This window comes from Podarcis gaigeae (assembly GCF_964106915.1).
Source record: "Podarcis gaigeae genome assembly, chromosome: 8".
Classification (NCBI taxonomy): Eukaryota; Metazoa; Chordata; class Lepidosauria; order Squamata; family Lacertidae; genus Podarcis; species Podarcis gaigeae.
In genome coordinates, this window is record NC_139684.1 from 42,454,404 (window position 1) to 42,478,556 (window position 24,153).

Consider the following 24,153-nt stretch of genomic DNA (forward strand, 5'->3'; position numbering starts at 1 on the left):
TGAAAAATGCAGCCTCCAGCTGAACCCTCGTTAAAAATGCAGAAAGCTAAAATCGCATTAAGCGATGTAGGGAGGTGAAAGCAATTTGGAAGCGGGTGCTGAATCAAGAGGGAGGCTCCCCCTGCCAGAAAAGCGCCCCCCGCGTAACCGAAACACAGCCGTCCACACCAAGTTTCAGGTGTGTGTGTGTGTGTGTGTGTGTGTGAGAGAGAGAGAGAGAGAGAGAGAGAGAGAGAGAGAGAGGGAGGGAGGGAGGGAGGGAGGAGCCCCCTCCCCTTGCAGCGATGGAGCCGGTCTCGCCCCCTGGCCGCCTTTGCAAGACCCGGGCGAGCGGGGAGGGGCCGGGGCGGTGGCAGCGGGAGCCCCGCCCGCGGAGCCTCACCTGGCGCGGCGGCTTTAAAGGCGCCGGGCAGGCCGGGCGGAGCCCCGCAGTGGTAATAGCAGGCGAAGCAGGCGGGCGACGCGAGGGGGCCTCCTTCAGCCCAGGCAGCTCCAGGCGACGCAACGCGGGACGCGCCCGGAGCTCCGACGAGGTTTCTCTTTGCCGACGGCGGCGCTTTCGCTTCTCGTCGCGGCGATGGGGCTCCCGCGGAGCTGCCTGCGGGCCCTCTTCTTTCTCCTCCTCGAGGTGAGTACCTAACTAAGCGGGTCCCCGAAGGACGGTGTCGGTAAACAGCAGATCCCGGGGAAGGAGAGCGGAGGGGCGCATCAGTGCCTCGGCGAGATGTTGTTCCTCGAGGGGAGGGGGGCACAGGGTCACGTTTCCCTTTCACGCTTCCCTGAGGCTTCAGGTGCCTGACTGTCCCTCCGTTTTCCCCTCTCAGGTGGGGACTCTGCTAGCGGACCCGGCGCAACTTTGCTCCGCTGGCTTCACCTCCAAAGTCTTCACCATTGAGGTGCCGGGTGGAGACCTGCCCCGGGGACACGTTTTGGGCCAAGGTGAGAAGGAGGCGGCGCGCGCGGGGAGAGGGGGATACCGTCTGATGACTTCTCCGGACCTGGAAGAGGACTGGGGGCTTTGCGTGCTGGGCCGGGGGAGGGCGATTGCACGATTTCGAGTATTTGTCTGAAATGAGCCCCACTCAGTGGCGTCTGGGCGCGCTCGGGTCTTTTTTTGGCTGTCCCTTCTTCTGCTCTTCCTCGGGCTTTGTTGCCCCCCGAGGTCTCCTGGCTGATCCTTTCCCTGTGTTGGTGTTTATTTCGATTTCCCGTAGTATAGTTTATGGGGTGGGGCGGGGGTGAGATTCATCTCGGCAGAGCGCCTCGAGGGCTCCGGTTTGAAGATTGCGACAGGGCAGGAGAGGCGCCTTCGACGGCTGCGACGGGCTCCTCCTGCAGCCCCGGGCGCCGCTTTTCTAATCCACGGGATTAGTCTTTTTTCCGACCCTTGCAAATTGGACTGCGGGCTGACCACTGCCTCTCCGACCCCGCCGTTTCTGAGAGCTACGAGTGGGGTTGGCAAGCGTCACTCGCCCGTGGCCTCTGGCCCTTGAGGTGGCCGCGCTCCGCCTGGCGCGGCGGTACTGTTGGAGGTGTCCTGGAATGGGGGGGGTCTGCTTCCTTCCTGCTTACTCCTGGTGAGATGCTTTGTCCCCAGCCATTCTGCATGATAATCCTGGGCTGATGGCCCTTGATGGGCACCTGGTTGAGCCTGGGGGGCGGGGTAGGTCTTATTCCTGCGCAGCCATGTGCTCTCCCCTCCCCCGCCAGGTGCTTGTGAAGCTGTGCTGTCGGAGGGGGTCGGTGATGAGTTGGTTTTCCATAAGGTGTGGCTTGGAAATGACCAACTCAATGGAATGGAATTCCTGGCAAGGCAATAAAGGAACTTCAGTTGTTGTGGGTTGATTCCCATAACTCTTGAGACCCTCATTACCTAGCCCATCTTCTGATAACCCCCCCTCCCTTGTCTTGCCTTTTTGCAATTCAAATCCCAGCATAACCACAAATTGGTTGTTTTGGCATTAGCATATTCTCTTTCATTTGCCCAACTTTCTCTCTAATCTATATTTTTTCTTCCTTCTATGCTTAAGACCCCCAAAGGTTGCTCATGAAATTTGCCCCCCCCCTGCTGCCAGTTAACCTCAAAACAGTTGGAGGTGCTTTGGTGGAAGTTGGCAAAAGGGTTTGCATTCTGATATCTGGAGGAGAAATCCCCAATGTTGTTTGTACGCAGCAAAAACAATAATCACATTATTATTTTTTTTAAATCAATTGTTTATTTTCCCAGGGATTCCCCTCCCCAATACATTATGAAAACTTGTATTCTCATACACCACAACTTGTACATCTATATAACACATTATTACGTGATCCACAAATCGGTATAAATCTTTGGAACTGTTCTTTGGTTTTCTGAAGAATTTGTAAATGAAACGAAGCTCCACCATTCTAGTTAAATTGTTTTACTGTTTCTATAGGGACACCAAATCCAGTGCCTGAAGAAGCTTGAGCCAAGTTTTGCCTCTTGGTATAAGCTTACAGTGGGACAAGGTGGATTTTGCATCTATGGGGGCTGAGGCTTATCATTACTCTTCATACTTATTGCTATCTTTAATAATAGTTACTGATATTGTAATTATCCTGTCTTCCTCCAAATAAGTTGTCCTGGCCACTTGCCCCCCATTTTATCCTCTCAACACCTCTGTGAGGTTGATTGGCTAGGTTGATTGAGAGAGTGAAAAGTCCAAGCTCACCTAATGAGCTTTGCAGCTGAATGGGGATTTGAACCCAGGATTCCCCAGTCATCCCTGCACCACCCCTGCCTCTCTGGCAGCCCTCCCAGAGGAGGTTGTTGTGCCCTCAAGGCTAATCTCCCTGAGCCCCACTTGAATTCCTGTAACAAGGAGCAGATGGGCCTTTGGGCCAACAGAACTGGGCTTGGCTGATGTCCCACATTACGTCTTCCTCTGTTCCACCCACTGATGGATGAGAATGTTGTTTTCTTTCCTGAAGGTGGCTGCTACCTAAATTTTGTGATAGACCCCCCCCCCCGGCACCTGCTGCATGATGCCATTGAAGTTCTCTCCATCCTCCTCCATCTTTCTTGAGGTCTGCTGCTCCAGATGATGTTGATAGGGGGGGGCGGGGGCATGCTGGCTGGCCTAGCTGTTCGGCATGGCATCCTAATTGCCAGCAAATGTGTGTCTAGTTGTTTTGTGAAACAGGGACATTGTGCATGGAACAGAGGCTGGTCTGTCTCCTTTTCTCGGTCACCCCTGCCAGGAGCAGGAATCCGTTTAACTCTCTCTGTGCCAGTGACTTAACTCTCCCAGAGACCGAAACTGCCCCTTCTGCTGCAAGCAACCAGCTCTCCCTGCCTCCGCCTCCCTAAACAGAATTCCTTCCACCTGCCTTGGGGTTGGGAATGAAAGGCAGTGGCATGAGCGGTGAAAGAGTACTGGCGCACTGGCCGTCCTCGCTCAGCAAGACCTTCCAGTGTTCGAAAGTGACCTGTTCACCCAGCCGTGGCCTAATCCAACCTGCACACAGTTTGCTGGCTGGCACCCAAAGCCAATTAAAAGGCCTTGCAATACAAATATTTGTGTCCTTTAGGTCAGAACCTGGGCTCCCTGCATAGTTTGGTGGGAGGCTCTGTAGCCCCAGTTTCGAGTTCACAAAACTTTCATCTGATTTCCCCTCTGTATGGTGGGGAATTCTCGATTTGCCAGATTATGTGCCAGCTCAGTGCTAGGAGGAAATCCTGGCTGACTTAATCTCTCTAGATTGGCCTCTGTTTCTCTGCTGCCCCAGGGAGACGGGTCCAAGTTGTATAGCATTATGATTTCATTGTTTGTTGCTCATGGTAGCCTCTGGAACTTGGAGGAGGAGGAAGTTTACAGCTCCTGAAGTTTACAGCGTCTGTTACTCTCCAGAGTGCAACTTCCAGTCATATAGGGCAGGAATACCTCCTTATCCATGCCCAAGGTGTAACTTAAAGCCAGGGCTTGGCTATGATGCATACAAAGTAATTAGAGCTTTTGTTCATGTGCAGAGTACATTTTAATTTCAACTAAATAATTGCAGCATGTATATTTGAGACTCAGTAGCAAGACTTCCTGGCCAGTCAGTGTAGCTGCTGTGCAATCTATGTTTCTGCTACAGATTCCTCTTTATGCTTTTGCACTCTAAAGTCTTCTTTTGTATACTGGTGATGGTGATATCTTACCTGCTCCTTCACCATAGGCTCCCAGGGTGGGTTACAGCAATTCAGTATTCAGTAAAGAGTTTTAAACAAACTACCAAGTTGGTCCTGGAATGTGTGTGTATGATGTCAAGGGCCAGGGTAAACTGATACCTGACGGAAACTCATCAGAACACTTTGGCAGTTGCGAGTGGATTAGCTGAAATTACTGCAGCATCTCTCCGCCCCCCCCCCCCAGTTTTATCAAAGCTGTTATGCCGATTTGCCTTCTGTTGCAAACCTTCCTTCGAAGGTGGCTCTGTTCAGCCTTGTCCTCCATAGGACAAGGAACCTTGGTGGGTTCCTGGCTGTATTCCCTGCCCCTTCCAGAATTTGCCTGGTGTTTACAGAGTTGCTGAAGGAGGGTTTAATCTGTTGTAGCTGCAGCTCTCCTCACCTCTTTGCACAGCTTGACCTCCATAATGGAGGGGCCTTGAGATAAGAGCGCAGAGGGAGAGAGGGGGGAGCGAATTCCATGCATGCTGGAGAAAGGGGGAGGTCATGGTGGGGGGCAGGGCTGCACTGTAAGCTTGTTCCCCTGTTACCTGTTGTGAAGTTGGCCGAAAACTGCTTGCCCATGTGGGCACAGGAGCCCCTGTGCCTTCTCTTCTTTCTCCCTCTGGGCTCAGCAGCAGCAGCACCAAGGGCTTCCTGTACCTCTGTCCCTCAGAGGCAGAACAAGCTTCTGCCCCTGTTGCCCACTCAATGGAGGGCTGGAGTTGGAGCCTCAGTCCAGAGCCGAGTGAAATATAAGAGGTTAATTGCTAACTCCTTCGTTCTTGTTGAGATGTGGCTGGCCGGGGATTAACTGCTCCAGTGACTGCACTGACTCAAAGGCTGAGTTACGGCTTGGGGGGCAGGTTGCAGGATGTGATGGGGCCCTGCCTGCCTCTTCAGCCCCTGCTGTGCGCTCTTAAGAGGCCCCAGCAGACCTTTTGGTTCCAGCCCTGCATGCGCGCGTGACCATTAGGAGCTGCCTTGCTTGTGGAAGGAGGCATGGCAACCCACTTGCTTTCCTCTGCTGCTGCCAAAGCCTCTTGGGGAAGGGAAGAAGGAAGCTATTTCCAGTAATGGCATACGGAGGGGTCTCTGCTAATGGCTTTGGGGCGCGTCAGATTCCACTAAGTGATGAGAGCTCAGAGATGGACTGAGATGGCTTTGACCTCCAAACCTTTCCATGCCTGATGTGCACAGAGTCGGAAGAGTCTGTTCTTTCCCAGCATAAATGCCGGTGCTTGTTCCAGAGAGGTCGCGGCTAAGCAGACGCATCTCTGCAGCCACAAATCTCCGAGCTGGGAGGAGGAACCGCAGTGGGAATTACCCACTGGTATTCCACACTAGTCCTACTCTGAGTGGACCCTTTGAAGTTAGTGGATGCAAGCAACATAGGCAGGCTCATTGATTTCAGTTGGTCTCCTCTGAGTAGGACTTAGTTGAATGCATCTCATAGTCCTGAATGTCACTGTTGGCAATGGGTCTTTGTTCTGCATTTTAGGACCAGTACAGGGTGATTTTGATGCTTCTGAAACAGGAGTCTTGAGGTACTTTTAAAAGATAAGCAAATTTGTTATGGCGTACAGTTTTTTTGGTGTGTGCAAATTTATTAATGAAGACCCCAAAAAAGTGTAAGGGGGGTTAAGGGGGGGAACAACGGCAAACAAAAAAGGCAGCTTATGTTGACAATACAAGAACCATCATACATCCATCTATCTTTACACATATAGCTCAGTACATATCATCCAAATGTCCAGTTTGCTGACTCAAGTTCAGTTGCTGTTTATAAAATGTGCAAGGGCCTGGAGGCCTTCAGACTGTTGAGTAATAGATGGTATTTGTGTTTCCAGGCTTGTTATGGCATAGGCTTGTATGGCGGAAAGTCTGCTTGACCAGATGCATGGATGTGCTGTCACGCACATTTTCATCTGATTTATTGAATTCTGATCCTCAAGCACTTCTTCCATAACTGACTAGGGTGCCACAACACTACTTGTTTTTGCTGCAGCAGGCTTGACACACAGCTGCTACTTTTCTGGAACTTGGTACTTCTGTTCATGGGTTTCACACACAGTTGCTGAAGGCATCATCGCACAGCTCTGTGGGTTCTCTGTGTTTTGTGCAGTGTTGCCTCCAGGGCTGGCCCCAAAACATTTTGCTGCCTGAGTCAAAGGACAAGATAGTGCCTCCTCTCATTCCAGGTGCCAGAAGCAACCAAATGGACACTTGAATCTTACTTCAGCAAGAGCAATGGGGCCATGTTCTCTACTGAGCTACTCAGAGTGGCTGGGGCAACCATGTCAGATGGGTGGCATATAAATAATAAATTATTATTATATTACTGCAGTTGAAGGCAGGAGGCAATGTAGTGCCACCCTCATAGAGCACACAGCTCTGCCTGCTCTGCACCCCTCAGCATTTACCACCTGAGATGACTGTTTCCCTCTGCCTAACAGTAGGGCCAGTCCTGGCTGTTGCCATCAGTGGTTTGAAAGCTCTCTTGGAATATTAATGGATTTCTCTAGTTCAATAAAGAAAGGAATTGTTTCATTTAGGGTCTCATTTCAATTGTGGCTTTAGATACTCTCACTGATGGGGCATGACTCATGAGCCCTTCTGCTCTTCAGAGCCTCACAGTTGTTAAAGTGTCTGCTAATTACTGCAGGCTTTTCACTGTTTCCCAACAGGGCTTGTCAACAACAGTCAGATAAGCGTAGTTGCAAAAAGTCACTTGTATAATACTATCACTAATTGTCATCAGGGATTCTCTTGATCTCAGAGTCATTCTAGAATTGTCTAAGTCACGCTTGTACCCTCCAGATGTTTTGGGGGCTGCAGTTTCCCTCAGCCCCAGCCAACATGCCTGTGTCGTAGTTCTAAGGAGCTGGAAAGGACCAGGTTGGAGGAGGCTGTTGTAGTTTCTCTAGTAGTTTCCCTGCAGCACAACAGAGTGTGTGGCACCTTGAAGACTTAGCAGGCTTATTGTGGTGTCAGTTTCTATGGGTCAGGACCCACTTCTTTAGATTGTCTCAGCCTTTATACAACCAGCCAATCACTGCATGCGGCAGATACCTTTTGCAGATACCACCATCTTGGGAAGTCCATTCCATAGAATTGGGCCTTTAGTGTTGTGGCACCTGCCCCCTGGAATCCTTTTCCCTTGAATAATATACTGGCAAAGTCCCTGTTGTCTCTTCTGCACCTACTGAAGATTTTCCTCTTCTGACAAGAACTGTAAGTTGAGATCTTTTCTGAGCACCTTTGGGAAGAAGCTTGAGATATAAATTTAATTAATAAAAGAAGAATAAATAAGGTCAAATCTGGTGCAGTTGGTGCTTTCTTTGTTGGCTCTGCCTGTATACAGAGGGTAAGAGGTTTGTAAGCTTCCACGGGCCAACTTCATCAGAAGTGTGAATCAAGTGGAGCTGACATTTCCTCCTTCAACTAGGCATTTTATCCTGTACATATGCAATCTGTGCTATTCCTTTCCTGGGGTGTGGTGAAGCATGGGCTGGGCACCCTAGCCTGTAGCCGTAAAGTCCCTTGGGACTCCTTTAAAGGAATCACTTTTGTTCCACAGCCCATCTCCTGCTTGGCATTTTGTTTTGCTTCCTTATACAGTCATACCTTGGTTTTTGAACAGAATCCATTCTGGAAGTGCATTCGATTTTCAAAAAAGTTTGAAAACCAAGGTACGGCTTCCGATTGGCTGCAGGAGCTTCCTGCACTCAATTGGAAGCCGTGTCGGGTGTTCAGCTTCCAAAAAACGTTCACAAACCGGAACACTTACTTCTGGGTTTGCGGTGTTCAGTAGCCAAAATGTTTGAGTCACAAGGCATTTGAGAACCGAAGTATGACTGTGTTTATATCCTGCTTGCCTTTCCTTGTGAAACTAGAAGCTGTATCCACGGGCTTCCCATCCAGGCTCTGCTTAGCTTCAGCAAGGTGGTGGCCTCTGTGGTCAAGAACCTGCCTTGCATGCGGAAGGTCTCTGGCTAAACCCCCAGCAGCAACTCCAGGTAGAATTGTGATAAACTCCTGCCTGAAATGGTGAAGAGCTGCTGCCAGTTGGTGTAGACCAGGCATCCCCAACCTTTGGCCCTCCAGATGTTTTGGACTACAATTCCCATCATCCCTGACCACTGGTCCTTTTAGCTAGGGATCATGGGAGTTGTAGGCCAAAACATCTGGAGGGCCACAGGTTGGGGATGCCTGGTGTAGACAATCCTGAGCTAGATGGACTGTTGATTTGACATCGTGTAAGGCAGCTGCTACCTATCTTCCTCTGCAGCTTCAGCCCATACCCTGGGACAGCACGAGAGGGAAACTAGCCTGCCCATCTCCTTTGATAGTCTTCATCCTGGTTCCATAATACAGGAGTAGGCAGAAGCTGGATCTATTAGTAGATCTCTGGGGTCACTTGCCGTACATTGGCAAAGTGCTCTTGCTTCTTCCAAATGGTACAACAGCAGCAACTAAAAGCCTCTTTCTAAATTAGGCTATCTTGAGGGAGCGGGTGGAAATGAGGAGGGAAGACAGGAGTTGGTTTTTGTGTGGAAAAAGCTTGAGACTCAGTTAAGGGACTGAAAACACATTCCTGGGCTGAGCATATGCACTCAGAAAAAGTGCCCTTTACACTTAAATCTGTTTGCCTACCCCACCTGCTGTGGTTCTGGAGATGTTGTTGAGCTTCTGTCAGCTCCAGCCAGCATGACCAACGGTCAGGGCTGATGAGAGATGGGGTCCAACAATATCTGGAGAAAGGGCACCATCTCCCCATCTCTGGACTATTTGACTTCAGTTGGTGGATCTTGGGTGTCTAGTTTAAACAATGAGAAAGGAACAAGGGAAGGGTCTAGTGTAGCCTTCGTCAACCTGGTGCCCTCCAGATGGTTTGGACTACAGCTCCCATCAGCCCCAACCAGCACTGATGGGAGTCATGGTCCACAGCATCTGGTTAGCACCAGGCTGCCAAAGGCTGGTCTAGAGTGGGCAGTGAAGCTCATCCTTGAAAGGGCATAGAGGAACTTCCCTGCAACAAGCTCAAATACTTATCCCTTCCTATGACTGACTCATAAGCCACATGATTGAAAGCAGGGGCTATAAAGAGGCAGTGAAACTAGTTTGGGCTTTTATGGAAAGTCTCAGGAAGTGCATCATGCATCTAATACTGCCACACAATTTCCTGGTGGGAAGGGCATATTTTCCCAGAATCCAGAGCCAAGGCCCTGGCCGCTGCTGCTGCTGCAGTCGATTTAGGGTGTGTTGCAGATGCCTGCACTGGTGACACCAGATTTAACGTGTTCGGAGGCTTTGCTAGTTGGCTGGAAACAAGAATATGGGGAGAGGCAGGCTAATGTTTGAGGTGTGTACACTGCCTCACCTTGTCCCCCTCAACATTTGAAGCAAAGTGGGAGACATAGTAGTGGCATCCTGGTGGGATGGGGATTTTGACTTGTTGTTTATGGGGTTCTACTATTTCCCAAAACCTATGTTGTGTGTGTTTGGATCTGACCTCCCCGGAATTCAAAATGCTTCCATATTCTTGTCTTAGGTAGAGGATGCAAAGCCCTTTTTAGCCAGGGAGCCAAATTCCCTTCTGGGCAACCTTCAGAGGGCCACATACCAGAGGTGGGCAGGGCCAGTGGTAAATGCTGGCAGAGTAATTGATGAAAAATTCACAGTGGGCTGTTTTTTTGCACACACTCCTCTATCCTGTGTCCCATACCCAAGGCATTCACGGTCAGAGTTTTGCCAGCCAGGCAAAATTATTCAAGGAGGGTACAAAGCAGGGGCAGTGACCTGAGGACAGTTCTGAGGGCCAGACAGAGGCCTGGGGGCCACATTGGCCCTGGCCTGAGGTTCTTCACCCCTGCACCAAGACATTGGAATACTGTTTGGCCAGGCGTGTGCATGTACATGCGATTGTACACACTAGAGCCTCCCTAATAGCTATCCAATTTCTATTTCTTGGAACTAGTGTAAAGTATATTTTGTTCTCCTGTTGGCTGGACAATCAGGCTTCTCAACTTGTCTATATTGATGCAAATGCTGCTGCTATCACTCCCTGACCATTATTTTTTTGGTGGGGTCTCCATCTTATGAGCTGCGCTGCAGCTGAAATATGAGGCCAGGACTGGGAGCAAAGTGGACGCTTTGTTGTTTGCATTGAGAAAATCCAGATAATTTGATGATGACAAGTGGCCCGCTTTGTGACTGGGCGTGGGTTCAGTCCTGAGCAAGAGGGGAGCCCCGGCATATTTTGTTTGAGCTGTGGTGGGCTTCTGCTTCCAAGGCCAGTCAGTGGGATCTGTTCTGGCACGCACAGAGGGCTTGGCTGCTTGCTACATCAGCAGAGCAGAGTGCTCTAATCAGTCTGGACTAAGCCTGGATTTCTCCTGCTGCTGCTGCTGCTGTTGCTCTGGCTGGTGCTGCTCAAACACCCCCTTGCTCTGCAGGGGCTGTGCAAGCAATTCAAGGTTCTCTGAGTGCCAATCCATTAAAGGGCAAACAAGACCCCTCCCATTCATTTGCAAGACGCTCTCTTGAATGCAGCTGAGATCTTTCAGTGCTTCCCTTCCTGGGCGATGGCTTATCTGCAGCACATTCCAGCTCTCCTCCTCCAAACTTTTGCCCCTTCAATTAGGAAACTTGTTTGTACATGTGCCGAGACAGGTCAAAGTTTGGCTGGCCCTGATAAGGGTTGCTGATGCTCAGGGGGGATCTAAATAACTTGAACTGTGAGCTGCAGCTGGCCTGGAGGATCAGTCGGGGCCAAAATACCTCTCCTCTAGGGGTAAGATTTAATTCTTAATGTTATTGAGTGGAGCTTTTTCTTGCTAGGCTAGGATCCAGGCTGATGCAGCCTCTTTTCCTTCTCCCTCTCCCTCCCCAGTCCAGTTTGCAGACTGCCAGGGATGGAAGCTGGCCTCGTACACAACAGAGGATGCCAACTTCCGGGTGCTGCCCAATGGGACGGTCCTGGTGCAGCGCCAAACGCGGCTCCATGGGCAGGAGACGACCTTCGCTGTGCATGCCTGGGATTCCACGGGTACCAGATCCTCCTCTGCCTTGGTGACTGTGCTGGTGCGGAACAAAAGCCCTCCTTCTCCAAAGGTAGTGTGCAAAGCAGCTGGCAGGGGCCTCGGGGGAGTGCAGGTGGCAGGCACCATGGCAACCTTTGTCCTTTGAGAATGGCTGCTGTGGTGGAAACTATGCTAATAGGGCAAGGCTGTACCTCTGCAGGTGGAATGCACCTCTCTGAGGAGGGGCTCCGTTTGCCGCAAGGAGGGAAACTCTTCCTGCTACAGAAATAACTCTGGATTTCCCCACAGCCTTCATTTGCTCTAGCTTCTAATTCTGTTGCTCTTGGGAGCTTCTTTTTTGGTGTTTTCAAAACTGGCTCCTTTTCTGGGTTTTTGCAGAGAATTTTGATGGGTACTTGCTCTCCAGAGGAGGCCATTTGGCTTTCCATGGAGGGTTAGAATTGTATATAGAATTCCCTATTCTAAAGCTGCCGGTAGGCTTAGCTGGGCCAGCTGCTACTGGTGGGAGCTGCTGTCAGCTGTTCTCAAAGCGATTGACAACGACCTCCCCACACTGCTGGCCTTGCAGCCTGCAGTGCTAACAGACCTGCCACCTGCCTTCTTTCCTTGTTGATAGTTGGATAGGATATGGGTGCAGTCAAGGCACCAGAAGAGCCCCTCTTACTCTCCTCTGTTGTTTTTGCTCAGCCTTCCCCAACCTGTGGGCTCCCAGCTGCTGGAGCCGATGGCAGTCCACCCATACCTGGAGAGCAGCACCTGGTTTGGGAAGGCAGCTGCTGTTGCAGAGGTCTCTAAAACTCTTGGTCCCTTCTTACAGGAGGAGTTTGAGCCTGCCAGCCAAGCAGAAGTGCTGTATTTCTCCCCGGCAAAGCCTGGCTTGAAGAGGCAGAAGAGGGACTGGGTTATCCCTCCCATATCCGTTCCTGAAAATGAAAGGGGCCCGTTCCCTAAGAACCTTGTTCAGGTATGGCAGATTCAGGGGGGGGGGTGTCTGTGGGCCTTGCCCCAGAGGTAACAAGGGCATGTGGATTCATTCCCAGGGTATCTGTGCTTAATGCCCTTTATAATATGTTGCTTGAGGCTGCAGGTGACTGAGCTTTTCGGATAGCGAAGGGTGCTCAGTCTTCCCGAACCAGCAGCCCTCTATGGAAAGTGAGCATCCAATGCTTTGTGCAGCATCTCCTATCTTTCTCTCCCTGCCTCAGATCAAATCCAACCGGGACAAAGAAACCAAGATCTTCTACAGCATCACCGGTCAGGGTGCGGATAGTCCTCCTGAAGGAGTCTTCATCATTGAGAAAGAGACAGGCTGGATGAAAGTGACTCAGCCGCTGGACAGGGAGAAGATTGACAAGTACCATGTAAGGGAACTCTTTGAACTAGCACCCAGGAGACAAAGGTTCAAATCCCCATTCAGATTTGAAGCACACTGAGTGACCTCGGGGCAGGCACTGCCTCTCACCCTAACCTACCTCACAGGGTTTTTGTGGGGTCTAAGTGAGATGGCAGGGGGCAGGGAGGGAAGACCCACATATGCCACCTTGAGCTCTTTGGAGGAAAAGATGGGATATAAATGTAATAAATAAATAAACCAGGCCCCCTGCTGGGTTTAAATCTGTCTGCAGGCATTTAGGCTGGAAGGATGTTCCTCCCATCTGATTAGAAGCAGAGGAAGGAAACTTCCAGGCCACAGAAGTGCTTTAAATGTAGCTCTCCGTCTCCCTGCAGCTTTTATCCCATGCTGTGTCTGAGAACGGCAAGCCTGTGGAAGAGCCCATGGATATCGTCGTCAAAGTCACAGACCAAAATGACAACAGGCCTGAGTTTACCCAGGAGGTCTTCAGAGGGTCTGTTTTGGAAGGAGTGACACCTGGTAAGGAGGGGGAGGGGTTGGAAGAGGGAGCAAATGGCATCATGCGGGTGGGGGGGGAGAGGGGGCACCTCTGGGCTGGTTATGCACACTCTGTCTTCTCCTATTTGCTATCTGGCTGCAGCAGTGGGTGGATTTCCCCATGCTTATAAAATTAAAAATAAATCAAAATCTGGCACCACCACACATATAAATGTCTCTTCTAACTGGGAACTATAACAATGCTTATTTCAGTAAAGAAGAAAAAGTCCCCCTCTTGATAAATAAATCAAACATCCACTTTCCAAATTGACTAATTCTGTTGGCTTATTCATTTTGGCAGCAGATTATATTTCCAAAACTAAGCCTTGATTATACAGTGGACGGGTTTGACCATTTTCATTGGATGCTTATGGCTGAAGTGGAGATTAACATATACTTTAGTGGTTGATTATGCAAGTAAGTGGTGGTATCAGATTTGAAAAGGGGCATCCTCATTCTACTTACCCAACTTGTTTCCATCCAGAAATTGTTGGACCACAGCTTGCATCACTCCTAACCATTGATCAAGCCTGCTGCGGCTAATGGGAGTTATAGTCCACCCACATCTGGAGGCAATCAAATAAGAGAAAACTGCCCTAAGGTGTTCAAAACGCCACCTGCTCTTTTGTTTTCTAAAATAGAAAGCAAGCCTTGCCATGTGCTTCTGAATCTCTCAATCTAGCACAGTAGTAGATTAGATGAGAGCCAGTGTGGTGTAGTGATTAAGAGTGGTAGTCTCGTAATCTGCGGAAACGGGTTCGCGTCTCTGCTCCTCCACATGCAGCTGCTGGGTGACCTTGGGCCAGTCACACTTCTTTGAAGTCTCTCAGCCCCACTCACCCCACAGAGTGTTTGTTGTGGGGGAGGAAGGGAAAGGAGAATGTTAGCCGCTTTGAGACTCCTTAAAGGGAGTGAAAGGCGGGATATCAAATCCAAACTCTTCTTCTTCTTCTTCTTAAATTGGTTATTGAAAACTAATTTCTTACTCCAGCCAATGACACTGTCCAGACCAAGAAGCCCTTGAAACAAAATATCCTGCCCAGGAGAAAAGGGACACTACGATTGGCTCAGACCCTTTTAAGCTTTTGGCATTTTGGGAGTTGTAATCCAAAAATGCCTAGAGGGCACCAGGTTGGTGAATGATGGTGCAAGCTATGGGAGGGCTTATAGCAGCAGGAGCAGAGCACCTATGTTGCAGGTGCAAGGAACCCCAGTTTCAAGTGGAAACAGTCATAGGCTCGATCGGCAGATTTTGCTTGTCTTTAAGGCTGCCTGCTTCATATGCTGGGCATTACATTCACTCTCTCCTTCCCCGCCCCGCCCCCTCCTTCTTCCCCTTCTCCCTCCTCCTCTGCCATCCCCTTTGGCACCAAACCAGGCACCTCCGTGATGCAGGTCACCGCTACGGATGCAGACGATGGCATAACACAACTCAACGGTGTCATTGCCTACTCCATTTTGAGCCAGGTTCCCGAGGTGCCCCACAAGCAGATGTTCGCCATCAACAAGGCAACAGGGGCCATCAGTGTGATTGCCAGTGGCCTGGACCGAGAGGTAAAAGGCCAGCTGGGGGGCGGGGAGCCATATAACTGGTGGAGTGGGTAATGGGCCTTGGCTGCCTGGGTGGAAAGGCAGCATCGCAGTAAGTACAGTGACTAGCTAAACTCTGGGATCTGCTGCCATAAGAGGTAGTGGCAGCCAACAATTTGGAATGGACAAATTTCTGGAGGGCTATATTCTTGTGATAGGGCATTATTTCTTGTGATTCCCAGCAACTGGTTTTTGAAGTGGGGGACAGAGTGCTGTTTTGCTCATGTCCTCCCAGTGGGGTTCCCAGAAGAGGCATCTGATTGGTCACTGCAGGGACAGGATGCTGGAGTAGATGGCCCTTTCCACTTTAGGGCTGTCTTTCTGTTCTGAAGTAAGTACCGCTGGAGCAGAGAAGAGTTTTAGCTCTAACCCTCTTCTCAAACCTCAGGAGTCCTTCCTCTTTGGAGAGCTGCAGGATCCTGGACATGAATTCATCTTCAGATGACTTGTAGGCCTAGTGGGGCCCAGGGAGGTCCGCTTTGCTATTCCCAGATTAGACACAAATCCAGGCAGGAGGTGTGGTTTCAAGGGTCTAGACCTGGTTTGCGTGTGTGAGAATGTCTGCAGTGGGTGGCGTACTTTTTCCACAGGCTACAGAGTGAAGGAAGAGACGCTTTTACTCAAATGGAGCCTTTGTCAATCCGTCACTAATACCAACCACAATACTTGCCTCTTCCAGAGAGTGAGCGAATACACACTGACCCTGCAAGCAGCAGACTTGGATGGCGATGGCTTAACTGGCACCGCAGTGGCTGTGATAGAAGTTGCAGATGTAAATGACAACGCACCAGAGTTCAAGGAGCCAACGGTAGCAATCCTGCATTCTTTGGAGCAACTACTGGGGGGGGCTTGTGGGGAGATGCACATGACATTGGGGTGTCTCAAGGGGTCAGACAATGCAGCAGCTCCTTTAAATGCTTAGGGTTTTGTAACTGTTGTGTAGACAACTGCTGCTTATAGCAACCCCCATTGTTTTAGATCTTCCTGGTTGCAAAACGGCCTTTGGCTTATGTGGGTCAGAAATTTCATCCCAAAGCCCCAACAGGATAGGCACACCCCTGGCTGCACAGATGATTCCAGCAGACTGAGGACTGCTGCTGACAAGGCCACTAGGAGTTTGCATACTAAGCTGAAGGGGTTGGGGACAGGTTGTTGGGTTGTGTTGGGTTGTGTAGTGCATGCATAATGGGGCTGTGCCTTGCAAGCAGAGAAGAGCATTTCCCAATCTGTGCAGCTAACTGGGTGGTTCCACTTCTCCTAGTACTCTGCAGAAGTACCAGAGAACGAAGCAGGGCTGGAGGTCGTGAGGCTGGCTGTGACTGACAAGGATGCGGTCGGCTCCCCAGCATGGCTTGCAGAGTACAACATTGTGCAAGGCAATGAGGGGAATTCCTTCACTATCTCCACTGATCCAGAAACCAATGAAGGCATCTTGAAAACGGCTAAAGTAGGTGCTGGAATGTGTGTGCTTGTACACCTATTTTATTTAGGAATTTTTTTGTGCTGCTTAATCAACAAAGTATAATTTAAGCGGTTGGCAAAGAGTTGTACAAACTATTTATGGGTAGGGTGGGGGAATAAAAGCAGGCTTTAAAAACAGTACACATTATAAAATCAGAATATAGATAAAATCAACATTAAAAATATATACATAATAAAATAGCATGCCTGGATAAGCTTCCCTATGTGGAAAAGGTTTTAACAGATGTCAGAAACAGTCCAATTGAGGTGCCTGTTGGATATCAATGGGCAGGGAGTTCCAGAGAACAAATGCTGCCATTGTAAATGTGGAATAATTTTTTGTGACACTTGTAGAGCTGCCATTTCCCATGCTAGCACAAAAGAGAAAGCAGTCAGTAGAGTAGGGCTAGCATTAACAAAAACAACAACCCACTTTCTAGTTGGAAAACAGCATTTCATGATGGAGAGCAAGTATATATTTATTTGCATTTTCTTAATTTTGGGGGAATGGCTTTTGGGGCTATGGGACTAATAATAAAATGCTCAGGTGGACATAAAGATGGATCTGGGAGTTGAGTTAAGAACCACCTCCTGATTCATTGCAAGTCCTCAGTAAATATGTGCATTTAATCAAACATGAGGAGTTAAGAACCTGTTAGGATGCTGAAGGAGCAATAACAGCAATGCTGTAGCCCAGCTGTGCAAAACATCTGGTGGTTGGCAAAGGCTGCTGTTGCCTACAGCTGTTGTCCTTGCAGTAAGGTAGTTTGCCTAGTCCAAGAGACACACAGGGGGAGGGAAGCAGATGCCCTTGGCTCTAGTTCACAACAGCGGTTGCTGCAGTTGCCCTCCCTGGTTTTGCCACTCCTCTCCTGCTTCAGCCCCAGCAAATGCCAGTTCCACATGTCTGGTTTTTTCCTTGTTTTTAGGGCTTGGACTTTGAAGCAAAGAAACAGTACCTGCTGCAAGTAGCTGTCACCAACCAGGCCCCTTTTGTGGTGAAGCTCCCAACCTCCACAGCTACTGTGATAATCAATGTGAAGGATGTGAATGAGGCCCCAGTCTTTGCACCTCCCATCCACAAGGCAGAGGTTTCAGAGGACATCCCAATAGGGCAGAAAGTCACCGCATACACAGCACAGGACCCAGATAAGATGCAATCCCAGAAAATCAAGTAAGCATTTCTGTTGCTGGTTGGCCAGGAGTTGAGCCTAGTGGGGTGAATAGTGTTAACAGCCAGGCAGCATTGGCTTAATGGCCCGATGAGAGGTGGGTGGAGATCAATGGTGCTGATCGCCGATAGCAAAAGCCACATCAGGCTGGGCTTTGTTGCTTCTAAACATTTCCATGTTCCAAGAACGGGATGTCCATCAATGCTCAGTGGCTCCGTCTTAATAAATGGAACCCTGGGTGCTTGAAAGGGAGGGCAGGAAATGCAGGGAAGGTAAAGTGATACCTCTTTATGGACCAGCTCAGGTTGGTGTTGAGAAATGTGCAAGTGCCACAGAATGTAAGGAGAAGTCAGTCTTGAGTTTCAGAGCAGGCACGCAGGCTCCCTGGATCAATAGCAGCTGGTCAAATAAGGCTGCATTTTATCTGCTTTTGAGTTCAATGCAGCAAGCATATTGTTCTGAAGTCAAAGGCATGATGTTGGCCTGATCCAGAGAAAAGATTGAAATCAAGATAAATTGCATTTTGAAAGATGTGTGTCTCGAGGGGTAGGGATTGTTTACCTTTCCCCCCTGGGGACGGGGCAAAAAACAGCGCTTCCGAAATGCAAGTACGTTGCCCCACAACCCTTTTCTATGTGGCTCACTTGTGATGCATTGTTCTAAAAAAACAAGGGAGGTATATATTTTAGATGGTTAAGATCCTTGTGCGCACAGAAAAACTGGGAGATCATGGAGGAGGAGAAACTTGAGCCAGCTTTTCTGGCATGCTAAGTCTTCCACCTGCATCCCGAAACAGGACCCATCCTAACATTGCTGTAGCAAACAGTGTGTGCGAATTAGCCCCAAAGCTGAAATTCTCAGGGGCTTTCTTGCTGGCATGCCTTATAAGACACATTCCTCCTTTTGTGGTCTTTTGGGATTTAAACGTGTTCTCTCCTGCCAGGTACTCCATGGGGAATGACCCGGCTGACTGGCTGGCCATCCACCCGGAAAACGGCATCATCACAGCCAAGAGCAGCCTGGACCGGGAGTCCCACTTTGTCAAGAACGACACCTACATGGCCATTGTGCTGGCGGAGGATGATGGTAAGCTCTGTGTGATAGGAGGGACGAGCCCCCTGTCCTGGGTCACCATCTCTTGTGGGGGAAGGGAATCAAAGGACTCTTTGTTGGCCTGTGCATCAGCCGCCTGGGAGCTTCCCATGTGAGGGGCACGTGGCTATGGAGCTGCAGCCTCCTCACAGCCTGTCACGAGAAACCACATCCCAGACCTTGGCTGTTTATCTGTTTAGGAAGTGGAGACAAGGGCAGAGGCGGGTGCAACCCAGGCCTTCTGAAGACACAAATCAGGGGTCCCGGACAGCCTCCTGCTGGCTGACGAGGATGGGAGTAAGATGCAGCCACAGGCCACAGTGGATAGCAGTGGGGAAGAGGAGGAAAATGTTCATCCACATATTATCCGGGACACCTCTTGCCCCTTCCCCACCCCACCCCACCCCACTTTCTGCTTCTCTTGAGAAGAACAGTGTTGCAAGGACTCACTTGGGGATGATATGCACAACACCACAGCCACAACTCTTACTATGCAAAAGTCTCACATTCTGTGCTTAAAAAAAAAAAGTAGGCTAATAAGCCACATTGTGCAGATTAATGCTGAATTAAGCATGCTCTTCTCAACATTGCATGCATTTTGAACAGGGTTTAATGCTCTTCAAAAGCCAAAGCAAATGGAATATATAAGCTGGTGGCAGTTTGAGCATCAATCTTAAATGAAAAGCCTATTTGACTTGACATACTTAAGCATGTTTTACTTCAAGAAATCATACACAACACAGATCCTCAGAATAAATTACATTAATGCAGATAGTTGGCACAACCCTGAATGTTTTGCACATGTCCTCATCCTGTGCATTCTGAACTTGCTCTTTGTAATTGGTGAGATTCTGGACTCCTTTATGCTTTGTTCTGTTTTGTTTTTGCAAAGAGCAACTCTTGGGAGCAGGAAGCCATGAGAGAGGGTCTGTAGCTATACAGGACCCAGAAGCTCCATCATTTTCATGCTGGAGTGTAAGGGGACACTGCCAGCCTTTATTAAGGCCTATCTCTGACCATATCCATTAGAAAAGTTCTGAAACCTGTGGACATAATTTGAATGCCGGGCTCCTGGCATTCTCTGCAGAATTGTGTCTGGGAAGGTGTGGCAAGTGAGTCGGGGCCAGACTATAGCCCTGCCTCTTCCTCATTCATCTCTGTTTCTAAAGCCACCTTCTTTCCATCCTGCTCCAAACAGGAACCCCTCCAGCAACTGGGACGGGCACCCTCCTGTTGACCCTGCTAGATGTGAACGACAATGGCCCCGAACCCGACCGGCGGGAGATCATCGTCTGCAACAGGAAGCCAGTGCCCCAAATGTTGCGCATCCTGGACAAGGACCTTCCCCCCAACACCTCCCCGTTCCGTGCAGAGCTTCTCCACAACTCGGAAGAAAATTGGGCTGTCGAGATGGACAGCAAAGGTGGGGTGAGCAGTGGGGAGGAAATGGGGTGCCCTTCCAGAATAGCTGTCCATGGTCTCTGCTGGAACAGGAACCTTCTCTCCTGTGGCAGCAATGCCCAAGTGACACCCTCTTCTTAGTTCTCCCTTCTCTCCTCCCCACTTTCCCCACAAGGTCTTAGCTAGCCAGAGATGGTTATTCCCTGTTCCCTTTGGGACTTAGGAATATCCCAGGGAAGCCAGTTGCCCTGGCTGGGGTGAGCTCCCCTGTCTGCACATGCTTGGAAATCCTTTTAGACAGTCTACTTGGGTAAGGTCCTACACTGTGTATGGCCGTCATTCCTTTTCAGCAGGTGCAGCTGAAGAGAATTCATTGGCTGAGTGTTAATGGAAGGTTTCTTTTGGTGGCCATAATCCATTCCCAATGAGCCGACTCTGTTCCTGTTTCATTGCGCTTATGCTCTGGTTGTTCCTTTTGCAGGAGAAACTGCAACCCTGACACTGTTGCAACCCTTGAAGCAAGAGACGTACAAAGTTTACCTCCAACTCTTTGACAACCAGAACATGGAGCGGCTGACAGTCCTCACAGCAACTGTCTGTGATTGTGAGGGGCATACAGAAGGGTGCCCGGGTCCGCAGGGGACTGGCATTGAGGCTCCCATCATCTTAGCCATCCTGGGAGCCATTTTGGCTGTGCTGAGTAAGTGTGCAGGTCACTGTCCTTCTGTCTCTGTGGGCAGAGTGGGGGAGTGAAGCCATGGAGGGCAACTCCTTATACCAGAGGTTTTCAACCTTTTTGAGTCCACGGCTCCCTTGACCATTTTTTCTGAGGCATCCCTGTGGGGCTTAGGAGCCCAGTTATGTCACCCCTTGCCTGCCAAGCTGGCAGCATCTCATCCTTTTTCGAATGTGCTCCCTCGTGGAGTGTTCCCTCAGCCTCCTCTCCTTGGGAGTCCTCTGCGCAGTTACTGATCTCTGAGCTGATCCCCTGCCCCATAAAGAGAGGTGCCTTCTTACACTGCCCCACAGGGGCCTGGGAAGCACTGCCTGGCTAGCCCCAGAGGCACAATTCACCTGTAGAGCTTGTAGCCAGGGCTGCTACAACAAATAGCTGTTCAAGCCTTTGGGAGGCAGAGACGCCTGCTTCCAGTAGAATCTCAGTTCACCCTTCCAAAACCTGGTGCCCTCTCTTTTGGACTCAACTCCCATCAGCTCCAGCTTCATATAGCCATGCTGACTGGGACTGATGGGAGTTGTAGTCCTAAACACCATGGGGGCACCAGACAGGGAAAGGCTTGCTCCTCTGACATGAGTGCAGAAGCACCTGCTAAGATGCTGTGCTGAGTCTCTGTTTCTCTCCCAGTTATCCTGCTGCTGCTGCTCCTCTTTGTGCGAAGGAGGAAAGTGGTGAAGGAGCCTTTGCTGCTCCCAGAAGAAGATACCCGGGACAACATTTTCTACTATGGTGAAGAGGGAGGTGGCGAGGAAGACCAGGTGGGTGCCCCTTTGGCTATATCCAGTTAAAAGGGACATGAGGCAACTGAGGAGGTATCTCATAGAATCATAGAGTTGGAAGAGACCACAAGGGCCATCGAGTCCAAGCCTCTGCTTAAAGACCTCCAAAGAAGGAGACTCCACCACACTCCTTGGCAGCAAATTCCACTCTCGAACAGCTCTTACTGTCAGGAAGCTCTTCCTAATGTTTAGGTGGAATCTTCTTTCTTGTAGTTTGGATCCATTGCTCCGTGTCCGTTTCTCTGGAGCAGCAGAAAACCTTTCTCCCTCCTCTCCTGGAAAGGATGTGCTGTGTTGCAAATGTCTGATGGGACTATAGTATCCTCAATACGTGCAATGCCCCCAAAAGACTCTCCTCCCAGAGATAAGCACGGTCTTTTGCTGAAAAACATGTTCCATCCTGTACAGCTGTCCATCTTCTACAGCCCACAATGGGTCAGTTGGTGTTGTGACCTGGTCTTCATCCTCTCCAAGTGTCTTCCCCATTTTGTTCCAGTACCTCCAGTTGCCTACCATCAACATCTAAATGGCAAGGAAGCTGAGGCAACTTCCTTGCCTTGTTGTATTCTGCAGTTTTCAAGCTGCAGAGCCTCTGCATCATCTTTTCTCTCTCCTCTTCTCCCCCTTCCTCCGAAAGGACTATGACCTCAGCCAGCTCCACAGGGGCCTGGATGCTCGTCCAGAAGTCGTCCTCAGGAACGATGTCCTGCCCACCCTTCTGCCAGCTCCACAGTACCGCCCGCGCCCTGCAAACCCAGATGAAATTGGCAACTTCATCCATGAGGTAAGGTTGGAGGAGGAGGGTGCTGAAAGGGAACGCCAGTCAGCAATCTGCTGCACATCCCAATGTTGTTGGACTCCAGCTCCCAGCACCCAGCCAGTATGGCCAGTGGTCAAGGATGGCGAGTTGTAGGGAGAGCCACAGGTTTGCCACCCCTGTTGCACAAGGCAAGCAAATGGCTAAAGCTTGAGTGTGCATGTCTGGGGAAACCCAGCCAGATGGGCGGGGTATAAATAATAATAATTATTATTATTAGTTTGTCTTTTCATACTGTTCTTCAACCCCTACATAGTTTCTAGAAGTCTGTCCTTTCAGTTTGGTACCATTGAAATTGACGGGGAGCTTTTTCCGGTTTCCCAGCTGTGCTGCTGGAGACTCTGCAATCCACAGACGACTAAGACTGATTTTACAGACTGATTTACACCCCACATCTCTCACATGAATGTTTGTTCATTTAGAAATAACTATCCATTCTACCAGATTGCAATGTTTATTTCTTAAGAGAACTGCAGTTTGAGAAAAACTTTTCCTGCACAGTTGGTTCTTAGCTCTGGTGTAAAATGTGAAATTCCTCTTGACCCTTAGAGAGATAACTGGCTGTTCTATACAGCTGAAACTATTATTAAGAATCACATTCCATGAGGCATCCCAAAGTTATTTAGAATATACTGAAAACATGTATAAAACTATTACATCTATAAAGGCAGCATCTCCCCTTGCTCCTGCAGAACCTGAAGGCGGCAGACACAGACCCCACGGCGCCCCCCTATGACTCCCTGCTGGTGTTTGATTACGAGGGCAGTGGCTCCGAGGCCGGCTCCCTCAGTTCCCTCAACTCCTCCAGCTCTGACCGGGACCAGGATTATGATTACTTGAATGACTGGGGCAGCCGCTTCAAGAAGCTGGCAGACATGTACGGCGGGGGCATCGACGACTAAGAGCCATGGGTGGACTTTTGCAGCCCAGAGACTGGGTGGTTGTGGCTGGCTCTCACCCCTGCCGTTGGGGATTTCTGCAAGAACCACATGCTCCCCTTTCCCAGCAAAGCCTCCCTTGCATTGCACCGGCTCCTGCCCGAATGCCAAACACACTGCATCTCCTCCTTGGGTCCCTGGTGGCAACACCTGAAGCCCTGAGAAGGACCCAGCAGCTTCCTGGCAGAGTGTCTGGCTTCCTTTGAACTCACAGGCTGCCTTCTTGAATGTGCCTGCGAAGGCTTTCTAGCCAGATGAGCGATGCTGTACGTTACCTGCCTCTGAGTGCCTCTTGATGAAAGCGTCATGCCTTGCCAAGGAACCTGTCAGCATTCAGGAAGGCCTGCAATCTATACCCTGATTCCAAGAGAGGGCGTGTGTCAGAAGATGCCCAGTTCTCGCTGCTGGAGCTGATGTGTGTTCCACCCATATTCATTTGGTATCCCCGTACGAGATGCATGGATGGACTGTGGGATGGGGCAGGTGTGTTGCATGGGGATGTAGTAGCTGTGTGTGTGATGTAGTGGAGCAGCCCTGCCCAGATTCCTGCGATCAGCTGGGACACCTGCTCCCCACTGGCTCGGCCCCCAAAGTGCCAGCAGTCCTCTTAGAAACTCTTGGCTGCTTTTTTTTTTAAAAAATACGCATCTCCTAAGTGCTCCTAGGTCAGTTCTTTCCTACTTTTAGGTACGAAATAGACTTGGTGTTAAGCTAAAGGGTTGGACAATCAGGGTGTAAAGTTTTAATAAAGGATTTTCTTTTTTAAACATGGGTGTTTTCTCTGAGCCTGCCTGGGGTGTGTGATGGGAGAGCATCAAGAGTTACTCAGGGATATCACGGGGCACCAGAGCCTCCCTAAAATGTATCCAGGGGGAAAACAAACCCACCAGCCTATGTCTGTCCAGATGTTTTGGTCTACAACTCCCATCAGCCCCAGCTATGAGGGGCCGACCCTCTAATCAGTTTTTCCCACCCACCTCTCTCATCCTCACTCTCTGCACCCAACTGCACTCTACTCATGTAAAAACACGCTGATTCCCGGACCGTCCGCAGGCC

General features: G+C 49.9%; 1 protein-coding gene across 1 annotated transcript; it reads left to right on the forward strand.

Moving 5' to 3' along the window:
* The first annotated feature begins 349 nt into the window (after positions 1-349).
* LOC310851951 (B-cadherin-like) lies at positions 350-23,864 on the forward strand. Its single transcript, XM_083754617.1, has 16 exons — positions 350-628; positions 825-939; positions 11,070-11,290; positions 12,038-12,184; positions 12,426-12,581; positions 12,949-13,093; positions 14,490-14,665; positions 15,381-15,509; positions 15,963-16,148; positions 17,092-17,336; positions 18,278-18,420; positions 19,625-19,849; positions 20,309-20,527; positions 21,191-21,321; positions 21,980-22,126; positions 22,852-23,864. Exons 1-16 carry the CDS (start codon positions 578-580, stop codon positions 23,059-23,061), a joined length of 2,646 nt encoding a protein of 881 aa, XP_083610743.1. The 5' UTR covers positions 350-577; the 3' UTR covers positions 23,062-23,864.
* The last annotated feature ends 289 nt before the right edge of the window (positions 23,865-24,153 follow it).

Coding starts and splice junctions, on each gene's coding strand:
- LOC310851951 (XM_083754617.1), top strand. CDS start 578: ATGGGGCTCCCGCGGAGCTGCCTGCGGGCCCTCTTCTTTCTCCTCCTC. Junction 12,582..12,948: donor AGAAGATTGACAAGTACCAT/GTAAGGGAACTC, acceptor GTCTCCCTGCAG/CTTTTATCCCATGCTGTGTC. Junction 19,850..20,308: donor TGTCGAGATGGACAGCAAAG/GTGGGGTGAGCA, acceptor TTCCTTTTGCAG/GAGAAACTGCAACCCTGACA.